Source organism: Hoplias malabaricus, chromosome 13, assembly GCF_029633855.1.
Source record: "Hoplias malabaricus isolate fHopMal1 chromosome 13, fHopMal1.hap1, whole genome shotgun sequence".
NCBI classification, from domain to species: domain Eukaryota; kingdom Metazoa; phylum Chordata; class Actinopteri; order Characiformes; family Erythrinidae; genus Hoplias; species Hoplias malabaricus.
Window position 1 is genome coordinate 27,436,317 of NC_089812.1, and position 14,638 is coordinate 27,450,954.

Sequence of the window (14,638 nt, forward strand, 5' to 3'; positions counted from 1 at the left end):
TTACGGTGGAATGGCTGCTTAAGGCAGGGTGATAGACAGAGATGGACACAATTACTGGTGCCATTTCATCACAAGAAAAGCAGATGAGATTAATTTGGGAGAAATGACATTTAACAGCAGCTGAAATCTAGTAATTGAGTTTCGTCCTCCTGCTGAGTGCTGCTGACGCTACTGTTCTAGGCCTGCTGTGGAAACGGAAGAGAATACTGTTTTTAACCCATTTCTATTGATAGAACACCTGGCCTAATGAACGCGGCACTGAAGGTAACGCAGAATGCACTGTGTTTATGAACACCTGATTCAATTACCCTGAGTAAGCTGAAAATAGCAAACGGACTCAAGTCAGCGTTGTCTGTTGTTACACCATTGCTGTTGGACAGCACACTGAATTAAGTAGATGAATCATTTGTGGCTTTATTCCCAAGTCAGATAAGGATCATCATCATCTCCACTTTTGTTGTCCAATGAATAACGAACACCAAATTGAAAAACAGAAAACCACTGAAATTGTATTAGTTCAAAGCTGTAGATCATTTTAACATAAAATACATTAAAATACAGATAAAATTTTGTACATTTCTTGCAAGAATATACTTGACTGTCCCATCTCCATTTATCCTCAAAAAAAAAAAAAAAAAAGAAAAAAAAAAAAAAAAAAAAAAGCACAATACCACTTAAAGCTAGCTACAGAAACAAATATATAGAGACATAAGACAGACAGAGAAACAGATAGAAAAATAGAGTATAATACAACAGCTTAAGTGGCACCCCATATCCTCCTTTATGCAACACATACAATACTAGCTTACACAGCAAAATAAACCTATCACACAAGGCCAACGAGGACCTACAACATAATACAGTCTTAAAAAATAAACCATTACATTTCTCCAGCCTCGAGGACAACCATTTAAAAGAGTAAACTTTAGAGGGTGGGGAGGAAAAGTTTCTATTGGATTCTATATTGGTTTCAGTTGAATGGCTACAGGATGCTGAGACAAGAAGCATTTTGCATAAACTGGGTCGGCTGACTGACCTCAATAAACCTCCTCTGTAACCTCAAAATCAACTTTCAGTTTTCTATGCTGATGTTTGCACGAAAAGTAATTTTCCAACTATCTGACAGCTTTAGAACTGAGAGTCATTAAAGTATCTTAAAACATTTGTTCTGTTAGTGGGCCATTCACAGCATGTGAAACTTAATGAGACTTTAGCAACTTACTAGGAATACATCGATCACTCACGGAAGGGAGAAAAAAAATAAAGCACTATTTTATGTACATGAAAAAGAAGATATTGTCAAAAGGAAGAAACTGTCTAGAAGTGAACAGCTGTATCAGATTGCAGGGCATGTCCATGGCTGCCAGTCTTACATGGGTGAAGCCACATCTGAGCTCAGTTCCATATCCAGAGTGAGGGATTCTGGGTGTAAAAAAAAAAAACAACAACAAACATGAAATAAAGTGCAAGTCCAACCAAATCATGTGTTTGTTCATGTATGGGTTTAATATCATAGGTTGTGGGGGGTTTTTATAGTATGATAAGGGAGACATAAATAGTTTGCTCATGAGCCAACCCCTTTATTCCTTAAGTACAATATATCAGAAAGACATGAAATATTCATACCTTCGCACATCAACTGTACATCAGTGAAAAGGAAAAACATTTTTCCTCCAGAAATTTTAATATGGTTCTGGTTTCTACATAGAACCTATGTTTTTACTATGAATGACTTAAGAAACCCTTATACCCTGGCAGCCATTGTCCACCAAGAGAAATCTGGTTTTTGAACCAGTTCTGTTCCTGATTCTCAGAACCCTGGTACTCTCCAGGGAAGCGGCCTGTGTTCCCAGTAGTTTAGATGGGAACCAAATATACGTCATTGGGGTGATGTGCAGTTCCAGCGTCGCTGTGGCTGAATTCAGCACCAGAGCCATAGAAAAACAGTCATGATAGAATCACTGTAAATGCTTTGTTTACAGTAGGTTCAGATCAGAATGAGTTATAATGCACGTCTGTAAATTTCTAAGCTTGTGAACTGCGAAGAAAAGTAGCCAAAGCGTCTAGTGTCCCACTAAACTCAGCCCCAGAAACACAAACGGAGCATGTGGCCTTTTTATTTCCATCCATAAATATATTTCCAAATTAGGTTTGCGAATGGGAACCATTCTGGTTCCTTGTTGGTGAAAAAGTACTACCAGCTACAACATCCAATCAAGTCAAAGTCAAATTTACCATTGAGTTGTGAAATTGGGAATATAAACCCTTAGTGTTTAGCGACACTATTCAAATGAATACTACTGTATACACTGTAAAGACATTATAACTGTGTAATGTGTGCATGTCTTACCAAGAGGTCCGGGGTTGGCCTCGGCTGCCTCGTTGTGCATCAGTGAGTCAAGAGTGCGTGGGGACATGGGGAACAGGTCACTTGTATTGCCTGAGTTAGTCCTGCAATGGAAACACACACAAACACAAATATATATACACTATAAGAAAAGCAAGAAAAACTGATAAGAAAAACCCACACAGATTCGGTCAAAAAACACGTACACAGATGTCACAGTGTGATTACACTGGGGAGTTTGTTTGACTACATGATGAGTCAACAATCATAGCTGCACACATTAACAAAAACATCTTTCACTACAGTGATTCCCAGCCATGCTCCTGAAGGCACAACACATTTCAGAATGTTCCCCGATTTGACACATACTTTAACTCAGTAAGAGGCTGTTATTGAACTGATTCGTTGGAGGATGTGAGGTGGGAGCTGAGAAATCCAATTTAAATAGGGCAGGGGGGCTCCAGGAGCAGGACAGGAAAACACTTACCACAAACACCTGGTCATCTACATATTTAAGTTAAATCAATGAAAGTTTAAAAAAGGGAAATGAAAGTTAGTAAGGGTTTTGAACCAGGAGGCACATCCAATAAAACACATCCTGTAGTAAACGTGTGTTTTTTCTAAATTTAAGATTTGTAAAGCAACAAATACAAAAAAGCCTGTAGTACTATTCCAGAGTTATAGACCACCATTTATTTAATTAATTCCCTATCAAAACAACAAGAAAGCAATACTTCCCCCCCCCACAAGAAATGTGATACATATGAAACGCTTTGTTAACAAAACGAATCGTTAAACAACCGCAACTAAAACAAGAATGCGGCTCTGAAACTGGACTTTCAGATGACTGAAAGAGATAGACTTAGAGCATGAAAACATCAGATAAATGCTACTTTAAATGTTCTTCCTTGTGAAACAGGAATCTCCATTAATCCACTGGCTTAAAATAACAATTCTATGGGTGTGAAAGGATGAGGAGCTTTATAGAAGAGGTTACTGGAGAAAAATGTACTGAAAAATTCATAAATCATATGAAGAAGCTGCAGACGTTCTCAGAATAATGGACTGGCTCCTCCAAAAGCCCAGACCTCAACACTGACTGAACATTCTAAAAATATCCCTGCAGGTTTCTTTGAAAGGTCTAAAAGCAAATCTGAAATTCAAACCTTAAAAACAGATGTAATAAAAGACTTGAAACACTTAGTACAGAAATAACTGCTACTTGTAAAGACTCTTGTGTAATATAAGTTTTAGGATAATTCCTGATGCAGAAAATTGAATGGACATTAAATAGAGAATTTATGATTTCGGGTCAATACTGTGAAGCTCAGTGGATGTGAAAAGACTGTGGGAATTACTGCTGTTCTGTGGAAGAAAATCACTTCACCAATCCTTGTGTGCTTTTGAATGTGTACATAAAAAATAGAGATAGTATATTCAAGGTCACTGGGTTTTACTGAAAGAGCCTCCTTAACCCCAGCACTTTTCTCAGACAGTCAGATGAAATGTGAAGTGTCACAAATGTCAAAGGGAAAGTGGTGACAATTAAGTGATCAATACAACACTGAAAGCAGGAATCATGTTTCCTGTAAAGGCAGGTTTAATGCAGATGTAAGCTGGGAGTTAGTGATAACGTTAATGGAAAGACAAAATAATAAGTGAGATATAACTCAGTTAAATAAAAGATATTGTTCTGTCATACGAACATCACTCCAATTCTTTTACATCATTTGAAAATGCTAGTTTTATACATAGTCATTAGTGGTGTACAGCATCATAAAACTCAAACACAGGATCGGATCATGGGTTTTGAATCACAGATCGGATCTTTTTTTGATTCATAAAAAAAATTAAAAAGTGAGACAAATGTAATTTTAGTTTGAAAGGGTTATTGCAAGCTTCAAAGAGGAGGTCAGAATGGGCATAACCCAAAGATGCGAACTGCGGAAACCTCATTTTCCATCACACACACACGCATACAAAAGCAGTAAAGGCTGAGTTTGAAGGGTGCTTTGTTAAACTAAGTGCACTCATATTCCCCAACATTACAGTGAGCATGCATTTAAACGGCCCAAGAACAGTCCCAAACAAGCCTGAGTGAAAGAGGCAGAGCCATGCAACTCCCTCCGAGTCCCAGTTGGTCCCTAAGCTCTGCATAGTCCATGGCCAAAGCTTCGTTATTTTGTATTACTGCTTTGTTGGTGAAGTACGGGTTGACTGCTCTGTTTCATGTTCATTGGTCTGAGGGTCATTTCTGCTTTTTGCACTCAGCCCTTGTCCATTTATGAGACTCACTCGCAGAGGGAACTCTGCACATTGTAGCTCTACAATTACAGTTGGTGGTCCATTTGCTGCTCTGTATACTTTGTTTGCTCCCTTTCAGCTGTTCTTCAAATGGTCAGGACCCCCAGAGAGCAGGTATTGATAATTCTCACCACTGCTTTGACACTGCCATGGTGATGGTGTGTTAATTTGCAATGCACTGGTAAGAGTGGATCCGACACAGCAGTGCCGCTGGAGTTTTTATAACACTCAGTGCTGAGAATAGTCCACCAATCGAATCAAAACGTCCAGCCCACAGTGTCCTGTGTCCACTGATGAAGGACTAGAGGACAACCAACTCACACTTTGCAGCCACAGATCAGCTACTGTCTGTGACCTTACATCTACAAGGTGGACCAACCATTTCAGAGTGTCCTAGAGAGTGGAGAGTGTGTGGATACAGAATTAATTTAAAAACTCCAGTGGCACTGCTGTGTCTGAGCCACATGTACCAACGCATTAGCACATCACCATCACATCAGTGTTTAGTATTTTTCTCTCTTCCAATTTCAAGTTACACTTTTATGGACATTAAATGTTCTTATGACAGTGACAATATGAAAAGGTGACATTAAGTGTTTGGAGCACAGCCACAGAGATCCCACTATAAGGCCCTGTCCAAATCAAAGCATTTATTTACTGCTCTTTGCCAACTTCAGCACTATGCAGAAGGCCCTGGGCATCTTTAAAACAGCATGAAGATTTGTTCTAATTTACAGTAGATTTACTATAACCACAACTTTACAAGCACAAATCTAATTTCAGGTAAGTCCCAATATATTTTATACTTTGAAAGTGCCATTACTGGTGATGCAGCTTCTGCAAAGTTGGTGTTTTGTATACTGTAATGATATTTTGTTTTAAGACTGAAGATTAAATGTTGGAATGGACAGGGCCGCCTGTCAGACTCATCAAAATTAATTTTACAATGTTAACAGACACACTGAATATTAGATAGCTGCTAATGGAGTATTTTATTATAGATGTTTATATGTAAAAATACACAATTATACCATTTTAAATATACTCTCTCTCTCACACCCTCATACATACATTAACACCCACCCACATGCACACACCAGCTCCCTATTGCCTACCCAGGGAAGCCGTTTCCCAGCAGCTCACTGTCCGGGAAGTCCATGAAGACAGAAGGACACCTATGGAAAGAGGTCAGTTTACAGCCTGACACACACACACACACACGCATGTGTGGGTACGCAGACGTCATCATATGCACCTGCATTCCATCACGGCCTACGTCAATCACAAACAGAATCTTTATTTTGGTAATGTGCTTTGGCCAATCTAAAATCCCTACACCTGTAGATGTCAAAGATTGTGTTTTTAAGTTCAACCCTGGATTCAAACGGAATGATCAGCATTCATTTCACAAATAAACAATAATTAATGATTAGCAATTTAATAATAACTTTTAAGCGTTAACAGAAAGTGGCCATACATTCACATATTAGTCATTGTAGCAAGTCATAATGAAACTATCTACGCATTGCTTGTGCTCTTTGTTAACTACTTGAGCATGTGAAGAAAACGCTTCAAAATGTACTGCATTTCCCTATTCAGTTTCCAGAAATAAAACCAATAATATGCTTATGGTATTTGACACATCTATATGGCAGAAGTCCCCCTCTCTCACAGAGAAGGGGAGGAATGTTTACTTGACATGGTGTAGAAACATTCTGGTAAATGAAAGCAAGTGAAAGGGCTAGAAAAGCTATGTGCTTCATATGGGAAATCCACAGAACAGCTACTCGATTTAGTTTGGGGGGAAAAAAAAACAAAACATTCACATATCATCTAATTTACAGAGAAAACCTACCCTTTCTGATGTAAAAATAAGGAAATGAGAGATTCTAGCCATTCAGATGTTCACAGTATCCGCACACAAACACCATCATGTATGCACACAAATATGCATGCACCCACCCGTCATGAAAATATACATGACTATCTTTCACACACACACACACACACACACACACACACACGTCATAAAAATATACACCACCGTTCACACATACACAAACTATAAGAACCACTTACGGTGTGACACAGATAAACTTGGTCTTCAGGTATGGCTGAATAGCTGCAAAACACAACAAACAAAACCATGTTAGCACACAAAGTAATTTTGAGCCCACACACACACACTGTACAGTGACGTGCATTTTTATTCTGTAAAAAGCCACAGCCATAATTTTTTTAATTTACATTAATAATAATAAAAAAATCAAAATCGAAAGAAACTTTTCTAAGAAACCACTCAATGTGGACAGCTGTTTTGTGATCTTAAGTGTATAAAGGCTGCTATATACAGTCATGGCCAAAAATATATTGGCACACAAGCACTTAACAAAACAAAAAACACCTTCTCCCAAAAAATGTTTGCAATCATAAATGCTTTGGTATTCATATATTTCATTTGCATCGAAACAAAACAAAAAACATCCTTTGTAAATGATAACTGAAAACAATGGTTTTCTATAACCAGGAATTATTCTTTTACACCTCTCTACTGGAATTTTGGACCACTCTTTTGACAAATGCTCACAGTGCCTTCTCCCAACTGCTGACCTGAGATCCTTGACTGTGATGTACAGAATTTAGATTTTAACTCATTGCGGTCCTCTTCAGCACTCTCCGGTTCTTTGTATTAATCAATACCTGTGTGTTTTTTGAAGTATGCTTTGAGTCATTGTCCTGCTGGAAGACCCATGATCTGCGAGAGAATCAGCGTTCTGATATTTCATTGGTATCCTTCAAATTTCCTGATGCCATGCACATAGTCAAATCATCCAGTGCCAGAAGCAGCGAAGCAGCCCAAAAACATTTGTGAACCTTCTCTATGGTTCACTGTAGTGACCACTTTTTTTTTTTTTTTTTTTTTTTTTGAAGGTCTCATTTCATTTTCCGTAAACAGTGCAATGATGTGCTTTACCAAATTGCTCTATTTTGGGCTCATCTATCCACAGGACCTTGTTCCAGAAGAACTGTGGCTTCCAGAGACTGGTGTTTTTATATCTCTGTGTCAGTAATGAGGTCCTCCTGGCTCTCCTAACGCAGCGTTCCATTTCACTCAGAAGACGACGGATTCAGGGTTAACCTGAATTTATTTGGAAGCAGATTGAGGTTCTAGCTACCCCTTTTTAACATTTTTTTCTTTTCCATCCATGTTCAGTGAGATCAGCGACACTGCCCAGATCGGTAAAGTTCTTAATGGCCTGGTGCACAGATGACAATTCTGTGATGATTCTCGCTTCTCTTCTCCATGCCAATCGTGGTACAAACAGATCTCCATTTAAACTTGTTGCACGTCTGATTCCTGTATTGCCAGCAGCTGTTATTTGCCAAAGCTGACTTCAGTGTAAAGGAGCATTATATGAGTGAATAAAGTACCAGTAAATTTGTCCAGTCCATTTCTGGAGTTTGGAATGAGATCAGACTTAAATTTCCTGCTCAGTTGCTTGTATTGTTGCTATGTTTAAAAAAAAAAAAAAAGAGGAATAAACATTTATACATTTACAAATGTCTTTATAATTGGGAATTTTTCTGTTTCTTTGTTTTAAAGAAGTGCATTGGTGCCAATATTTCTGGGAACTGACCTGTCATTCAAAATTTTAAATGATGCCTGAAACACGTTCTATGATCATTTTAAATTTGTTTTTGTAAAGTAATTATTCAATTAAATAAATAAAAAAATAAAAGTGATTCGTTCCTGTCACTACCAGGATACAGTAGCACACACGAGTAGGTTTCTATTCAATGCAGGATTTTGCACCAACCCACCGGTTTCTTTTCATCAAATGAGTTCTGAAAATGTCTGAAAGATCAAGTGGAATTCCACTTTAAAAAAGTTTTTAATAACTTTTAAAACTATCCTCTTCCTGGAGTTTATTCCCTTATACATTTAACACAACTTTCAAAAGAAGTTTCTTTATTCACATTCTTTACTGCAGAGTCACAAAAACCTACAAGAATATTTTTTATTTTTAATTCTCTCTTAGTTCTCTCTTTATTCTAGCTGGATTATTGCACGAGCATACAGAGGCACTCGCTCCTCTCACTTCCTCATTATGTTTCTGGAATCTATGACAATCCTCTAATTCTCTTAAAACCTTCCCCTGTTCTTGTAATGTCTCAAGTTTTAGTCCTGTTTCACTACAGCCTTCCAAGAAAAACATTCCTAACTAAGATCTCCAAGATTTATTAATAAGATTTCCTTTTTCCTCTTTTTTCCCCCCTCCAAACAGAGGCTGTAGTTTTTATTTTGGCTCCATTTCAAACTTATTTAAGTGGTAACAATATACCACTTCATGATTTGCTTTGCTCAGTTGAGGAGGCAGTGTGAATATAAGAAATACTGATGTTGCAAGGGACAGTTCTTACCACATCCAGGCTCCTGAAAGTCAGCATCTGGATGGGCCTCAGGCCGGCAGTACTTGCCAAAGGCCTCCTCCTTAGGGATATCAGGGAAAAGGTAGACCAGCGGAGATACCAAGATATTGGTGGCATCCATGATCTTATAGCCCATGATAATCTCTGCGAAGGACATACTGTTCAACTGCTGCTTTGTGTAGGGCTCCACTGACTGGATTTGTGTCTTACCTAGAATACACACACACCCCAAAATCAGGGCCATGAGTAAATTCATGAAACATGCTTTAAAACATTTGTGCAATCAATATATTGAAAATGTACATAACATATTTTCACTAGCCGTGAGTGATTTAAGTTATATAATACATCTACAATTGCCTCAGATTTGGCCATTGATAAACACTTATCTACCTGTTGAACAATGAGTTGCACTACTCGTCATTCTACCTCTACCCCATATACCAGCAGAAATCAACCACCATAAAAATATACCACTATGAGCACAGACGTGAAATCCATATGAACTCCATTTCTCCCGTTCAAGCGCACAAACAAAAAAAAAAACACACACACACACACACTCACCACTGATGTCTTTCTCCACCCAGGTGAATGTGATGCCTCCCTCCTTACTGCTCTCACTGAAGCGAAGCAGAAATGTCCCAGGAGGCTTTGGGCTTAGTATAGCCCTCTCTCTCTCCTTACTGATAAAGCCCATGATATATCTGACCAACCAGTACACAACGAGCAGAAGTTAGTCAAGTTTAACATAATGCTGATAAGCACATACTAAAAATATGACCAAAACTACATGACTTAAATATGGACATCATTTTCACATGAATAAAATATTTTACTTTTATTATATTCTAAGAATTTTCTTCATATATTTTGTGAAATGCATTATTTTCCATCATTAACATCAACAACATATGCTCACCCCTCGTTCCAGAGAGCAAGAATATACTTCTTCACCAGGTCAATAATGTTATCCAACCATACCCAGAAAGAAAAGCCTTTTCCTGCCATGTTTTCCTACAGGACACACAAATATATACAATACATGATTAAATTATGCAGTTTAAGGATTCACTGTGATGCACCAACATGTAGGTTTATGCCAGTCTCCAATATTTATATCCAACTTGAAACTCTTTATTTCTTCAGCACTACTGTAAAATATAACTAAATAAAATGTCTATATTATAACATAACCGACCTCATGTCACTTCCAATTTACTCTACAAAAACGACATAAACCAGTAGTGGTTTGAAATGTCTGCAAATGATAAATATTTGTTTGATTTTTTTAAACAACTATCTTTTGATACAGATACAATTCTGATATTGTGCATTTCTAATTATAATGTGGAAATCACAGACATACTTTGCAGAACTTGGCCCAGGTGATCTGGCAACCGGAATAGTTGACGCAAGGACCTTGAAATGTAAAAAGAAGGAATAACAGATTATTCTATCAAAATCTGTGTCCACCCACACACCCACACACACACAAAGCTAGGCATACCAAGCAATTTCTCTGCCAGTGTGGTGAGTTGCTCAATGGTCAGGCCTCTTTTGGTTGTGGAGGAAAACTGCCAACTCAGCACTTCAGCCACTTGGTCCCATGTTGCCACAGGAGGCTTTGTAAAGAAATTTACATTCTGAAGATAGGGAACAGAAAAAAAAACAAGCAATCAGATGCAAGTAAAAGCTAACAGTAGGGGGCGGTGTTACAGTATTATTGCCATACTCACCTTGGGATGATTGGTCAGCATGTTGTACCACAAAATGGACGCCCATGCATTTGGCATCTGACAGATATTAGAAATAACTACAACAGGAAGAGAGTGTGTCTGCAGGGAGTGGAGAAAAGAGAATGCAGTCAGACAGCAATGACTTTATACATTTTTTACACATACAGCACAGATAAGTGTTATTTAACAAAATGTAAATTGCAACCGCTAGGGTTTGTGTGGTTTAAAATAATGTTGCAGGGGGAAAAAATAAAATCAAGGCAGAGCTACAAGTCTATGTTACAAAGAAAAACTACAAATGAGCAGTCACCAGATGTTTTGAGCAAGCTGACCTGTGTTTGTGGTGTTATATTTGTAACTTGTCATTTCTAAAATAGCTTTAGGACGCCAGGCCTCAACACTGGGAGGCCAGTTTAACACAAGAGCTTGATTAAGGCATTGTAAATGTTTGACGTATAAAGTACTTTACTTTCTTTCATGTGACAATTAAGTGAAGTCTGCTTACTTCCACGGAGAAATACTCTGTGCAGCGTCCTCATGTGCAGCTCACAAATTATTATGAGTTTGATTTTGAACAGTGGTACGTGCATGCACACATTTTGCAGAGAAACCAATCGATTGATTAATAGACAGAGAGAGCCATGTAATGAACGAGCTGGTAGGTATTTGAACTTTCTCTCATGGCAAGAAATATCTGGAAGATATACACATGAATACTAACAGTAACTGTTTTGATAGTAAGTCTGCTAGAACCACAACTTTGGTGAAAAAGCCTGTTTAAGGGCCAGTAGACAACATTATTTCTGAGCAATACTCTGCCTTGGCTGTAGGCATGCTAACTCAAATGAAACCTATAGAAAAAGCTTGCTTAGACAAAAGAGGAGGACGAGTCCATGAGGTTCTTTAGTGGGTCCAACAGAATAGTGGGAGGTTTACTGCTTCTGAGGAAGTCTGTGTGATTATGAACATGAAACAGGGAGTTAGAGTTCAAGGATTTCTGTCTGTTCAAAAAAAAGGAACAGAATGCATGCTTGTTTGCATTTAGCAGTTCACTGTGGTAAACTGAACTGAAACTAAAATAAATGTTTAAAGCAAACTTAAATTAACAGCGTCTCACTTTCCCTTAATTCCCTTTCAAAGTAGAAATAACAGAATTGTTAATTCTGTCTTTTATTTTACTCCAAATTAAAAATAAAAACCAAGGTATCTATTTTATTATAAATTAACATATTCAGCAAGAAAACAAAATAATTAAATCAGTTCCCTCTTCCCGTTATTCTGATTATTAAAAAAAAGTTCCAGACATAGAATTAAAAATGTCATCTAAATACAGTAATCACACTTGATCAAATAACACACCAGAAACACATACTACAACAGCACAGCTAAGTGTTATTTAACAAAATGTAAATTGCAACCGCTAGGGTTTGTGTGGTTTAATGTTGCAGGAGGGAAAAAATAAAAATAAACAAAATCAAGCTACAAGTCTATGTTACAAAGAAAAACTACAAGTGAGCAGTCACCAGAGGTTTTGAGGAAGCCGACCTGTGTTTGTGGTGTTATATTTGTAACTTGTCATTTGTAAAATTGTGCATTTGTTTTAGGAAAGCCAGGCCTCAACACTGGGAGGCCAGTTTAACACAAGAGCTTGATTAAGGCATTGTAAATGTTTGACGTATAAAGTACTTTACTTTCTTCAATGTGACAATTAAGTGAAGTCTGCTTACTTCCACGCAGCGTTCTCATGTGCAGCTATATAAAAGATTTATTGGTGCAAAAAAAGTCACTGTGTAGCTCAGTGTTGTATGCGCAGGTATCGTGTTTTGCGGTAAAGTCCATTAGTAAGTTCAGCACTGGGTTACACTGACATCAGCTGACAGTAAATGCCATGGTGACAGCCATTAGCATGACCTAATTAGTTTTCAGCAGAGTGCATCTGCCCGCAGAAATCATGGCATGGGCTTAATCATCCATTATTTAAATATCCACTTTATATACCTAAATACCATGGTTTAAACTAATTGCTGTTGACTGTGTGGCAGGGAAGAAGTTATCACATAAAACACACAAAACATGTGTGTGATCCTGAGCATTCTACATTTGAATGGCAAACCAGAAGCGGCAATTATGTTGTGACAAAGTCCCTGCGTGGTACTTGCGTGTTCTCACCTCCAGATCGATCTTGAGGCCTTGGTGATAAACCTCTGTCTCAAAGGTGATAAGGTGCAGCTCCTCAGTCACAATCAGGGACGCCTGTAAATCAGAGTACACATTCATTAGTGTTATTTATAATATAATCACTTTTAAATTGTACTAATAATCACTTTATAATCTTACATCACTGTTTGTCCGGCCACCATTACCACATCTCTGTTCTCGTAGAGTCTAAAACAGACAGCATTTCAGATCAGTACAGTAACAGGTTGAAACTGACAGTAATCCAAATGAAAGAATGTACATTTTTGCAACTATTATCAGTGTATTGAAGGCAAATGAAAATGACAGAAAGCACACATTATGGGTCCTAAGAAAGCAACAAAACTTGTATGTGGTGATTTAACAAAAAAAGGCAGGAGTGTGTAATATTTATTTAGTCTCGAAGCTACTGAATATGAACAGCTACCACAGTTGCAAAAACGGAGAAAATATTTTTTTAAAACGGTCAATCACAGTCACAGTTTCTTATATATAGTGCATTTAATCATCATCGCAAGCCTGTTTTTATTGAGGGTTCTCACCAGGTGTTTGAATTCGGCTGACAGACTGCCATTATTGGACTCCTCCATGTTCATCACCTTAGTGTTAGTGCCTAGGATGTTGAATTTACGTGATCTGTTAGAAGAAGAAAGACATATTTAGGATTTTGTTTTTGGTACAGGTGAAAAAGAAATTATAGATTTACCATGAATATGCCGCCTGTGTCTGCATATTTTTTTATAAAGAAAAACAAGGAAGAGAGAGAGAAACATACCCTCGGATAGCTGCAACATCTCCAGATTCCCTGAAGAGAAAAAACAATAACAACGCTAAGTGCACTGTCAGACTGTTTGTGTAGACTCTTACCCATTTTGACCAAAAGAATGAGTAACTTACTTGTCAATGCAAACTTTAATTTTCAGCTGGTAATTGAGTTCTGGGAATTTCACCAGTAGCCTAAAATAAATGCAGAAATTACATTTAATCATTGTGCTCGTCAGTGACTTTGTGGGTTAGCGTGTGTTTATGTTTGAAGGAATCTTACCGAACTTTGTTGGTAAACTGAACTCCAGTCTTGATGACCAGTGGTCTGTCTGGGTGCATGGGCATACACGGCTGTCTCTCAACTACAAATGCACTGCAATGGCAAAAACACACCACAGCGGGGCCGTTTATATTCAGAAAAAACACTTACGGAATTAACACTGTATTGCATAATCATGGAATGTATGCTTCCATCTTTGTTTCTTTGCTTTTCTGTCTGTGGCCTACCTCTTCATGAGGTTGCGAAACAAGTCTACAATTTTCTCCTCCAAGGCAGGGCGGTGCTGAACTATAGGATCTCCTTTATATGATACTTTTTGCTGAAGCTCCTCCAGTTTCTTTATTTGCTGCCTGATCTGCAGTTGAGACTCGGCCAGTGAAGTAATCCTGAGAGAGAAATGGGAAAAAGCATTAGTACAAGACCAAAAGAACAGAGAGGGGGCAAATGAGAGGCGTACAATTTGAGATATGAATGTTTGCATTATCCTTTTTTTTTTTTTTTTTTTAGCTTTTTTAAACCAACATCTACTCCAGCCATGCAACCATTGCTGTGTCTTTTGCAAACATGCCTACTGTC

At 37.9% G+C, this 14,638-nt stretch overlaps 1 protein-coding gene across 2 annotated transcripts in view; it reads right to left on the reverse strand.

Annotated features, from left to right (window-relative positions):
- stat3 (signal transducer and activator of transcription 3 (acute-phase response factor)) overlaps positions 1-14,638 on the reverse strand; it is a 29,727-nt gene that overhangs the window by 496 nt on the left and 14,593 nt on the right. The window contains exons 8-24 of one of the 2 annotated variants that reach the window (XM_066641965.1): positions 14,290-14,448; positions 14,063-14,155; positions 13,915-13,974; positions 13,793-13,822; positions 13,560-13,653; positions 13,159-13,206; positions 12,991-13,074; positions 10,822-10,920; positions 10,593-10,728; positions 10,452-10,504; positions 10,005-10,099; positions 9,650-9,789; positions 9,074-9,292; positions 6,731-6,773; positions 5,767-5,826; positions 2,351-2,451; positions 1-1,422 (exon numbers count right to left, since the gene is read on the reverse strand). The exon at positions 1-1,422 is cut by the window's left edge and continues 496 nt beyond it. In XM_066641965.1, coding sequence (XP_066498062.1) covers positions 1,370-1,422; positions 2,351-2,451; positions 5,767-5,826; positions 6,731-6,773; positions 9,074-9,292; positions 9,650-9,789; positions 10,005-10,099; positions 10,452-10,504; positions 10,593-10,728; positions 10,822-10,920; positions 12,991-13,074; positions 13,159-13,206; positions 13,560-13,653; positions 13,793-13,822; positions 13,915-13,974; positions 14,063-14,155; positions 14,290-14,448 — 1,567 coding nt within the window. In that variant the 3' untranslated portion in view covers positions 1-1,369. The remainder of the gene's footprint in view (positions 1,423-2,350; positions 2,452-5,766; positions 5,827-6,730; positions 6,774-9,073; positions 9,293-9,649; positions 9,790-10,004; positions 10,100-10,451; positions 10,505-10,592; positions 10,729-10,821; positions 10,921-12,990; positions 13,075-13,158; positions 13,207-13,559; positions 13,654-13,792; positions 13,823-13,914; positions 13,975-14,062; positions 14,156-14,289; positions 14,449-14,638) is intronic. The other variant, XM_066641966.1, reaches the window with a different exon arrangement.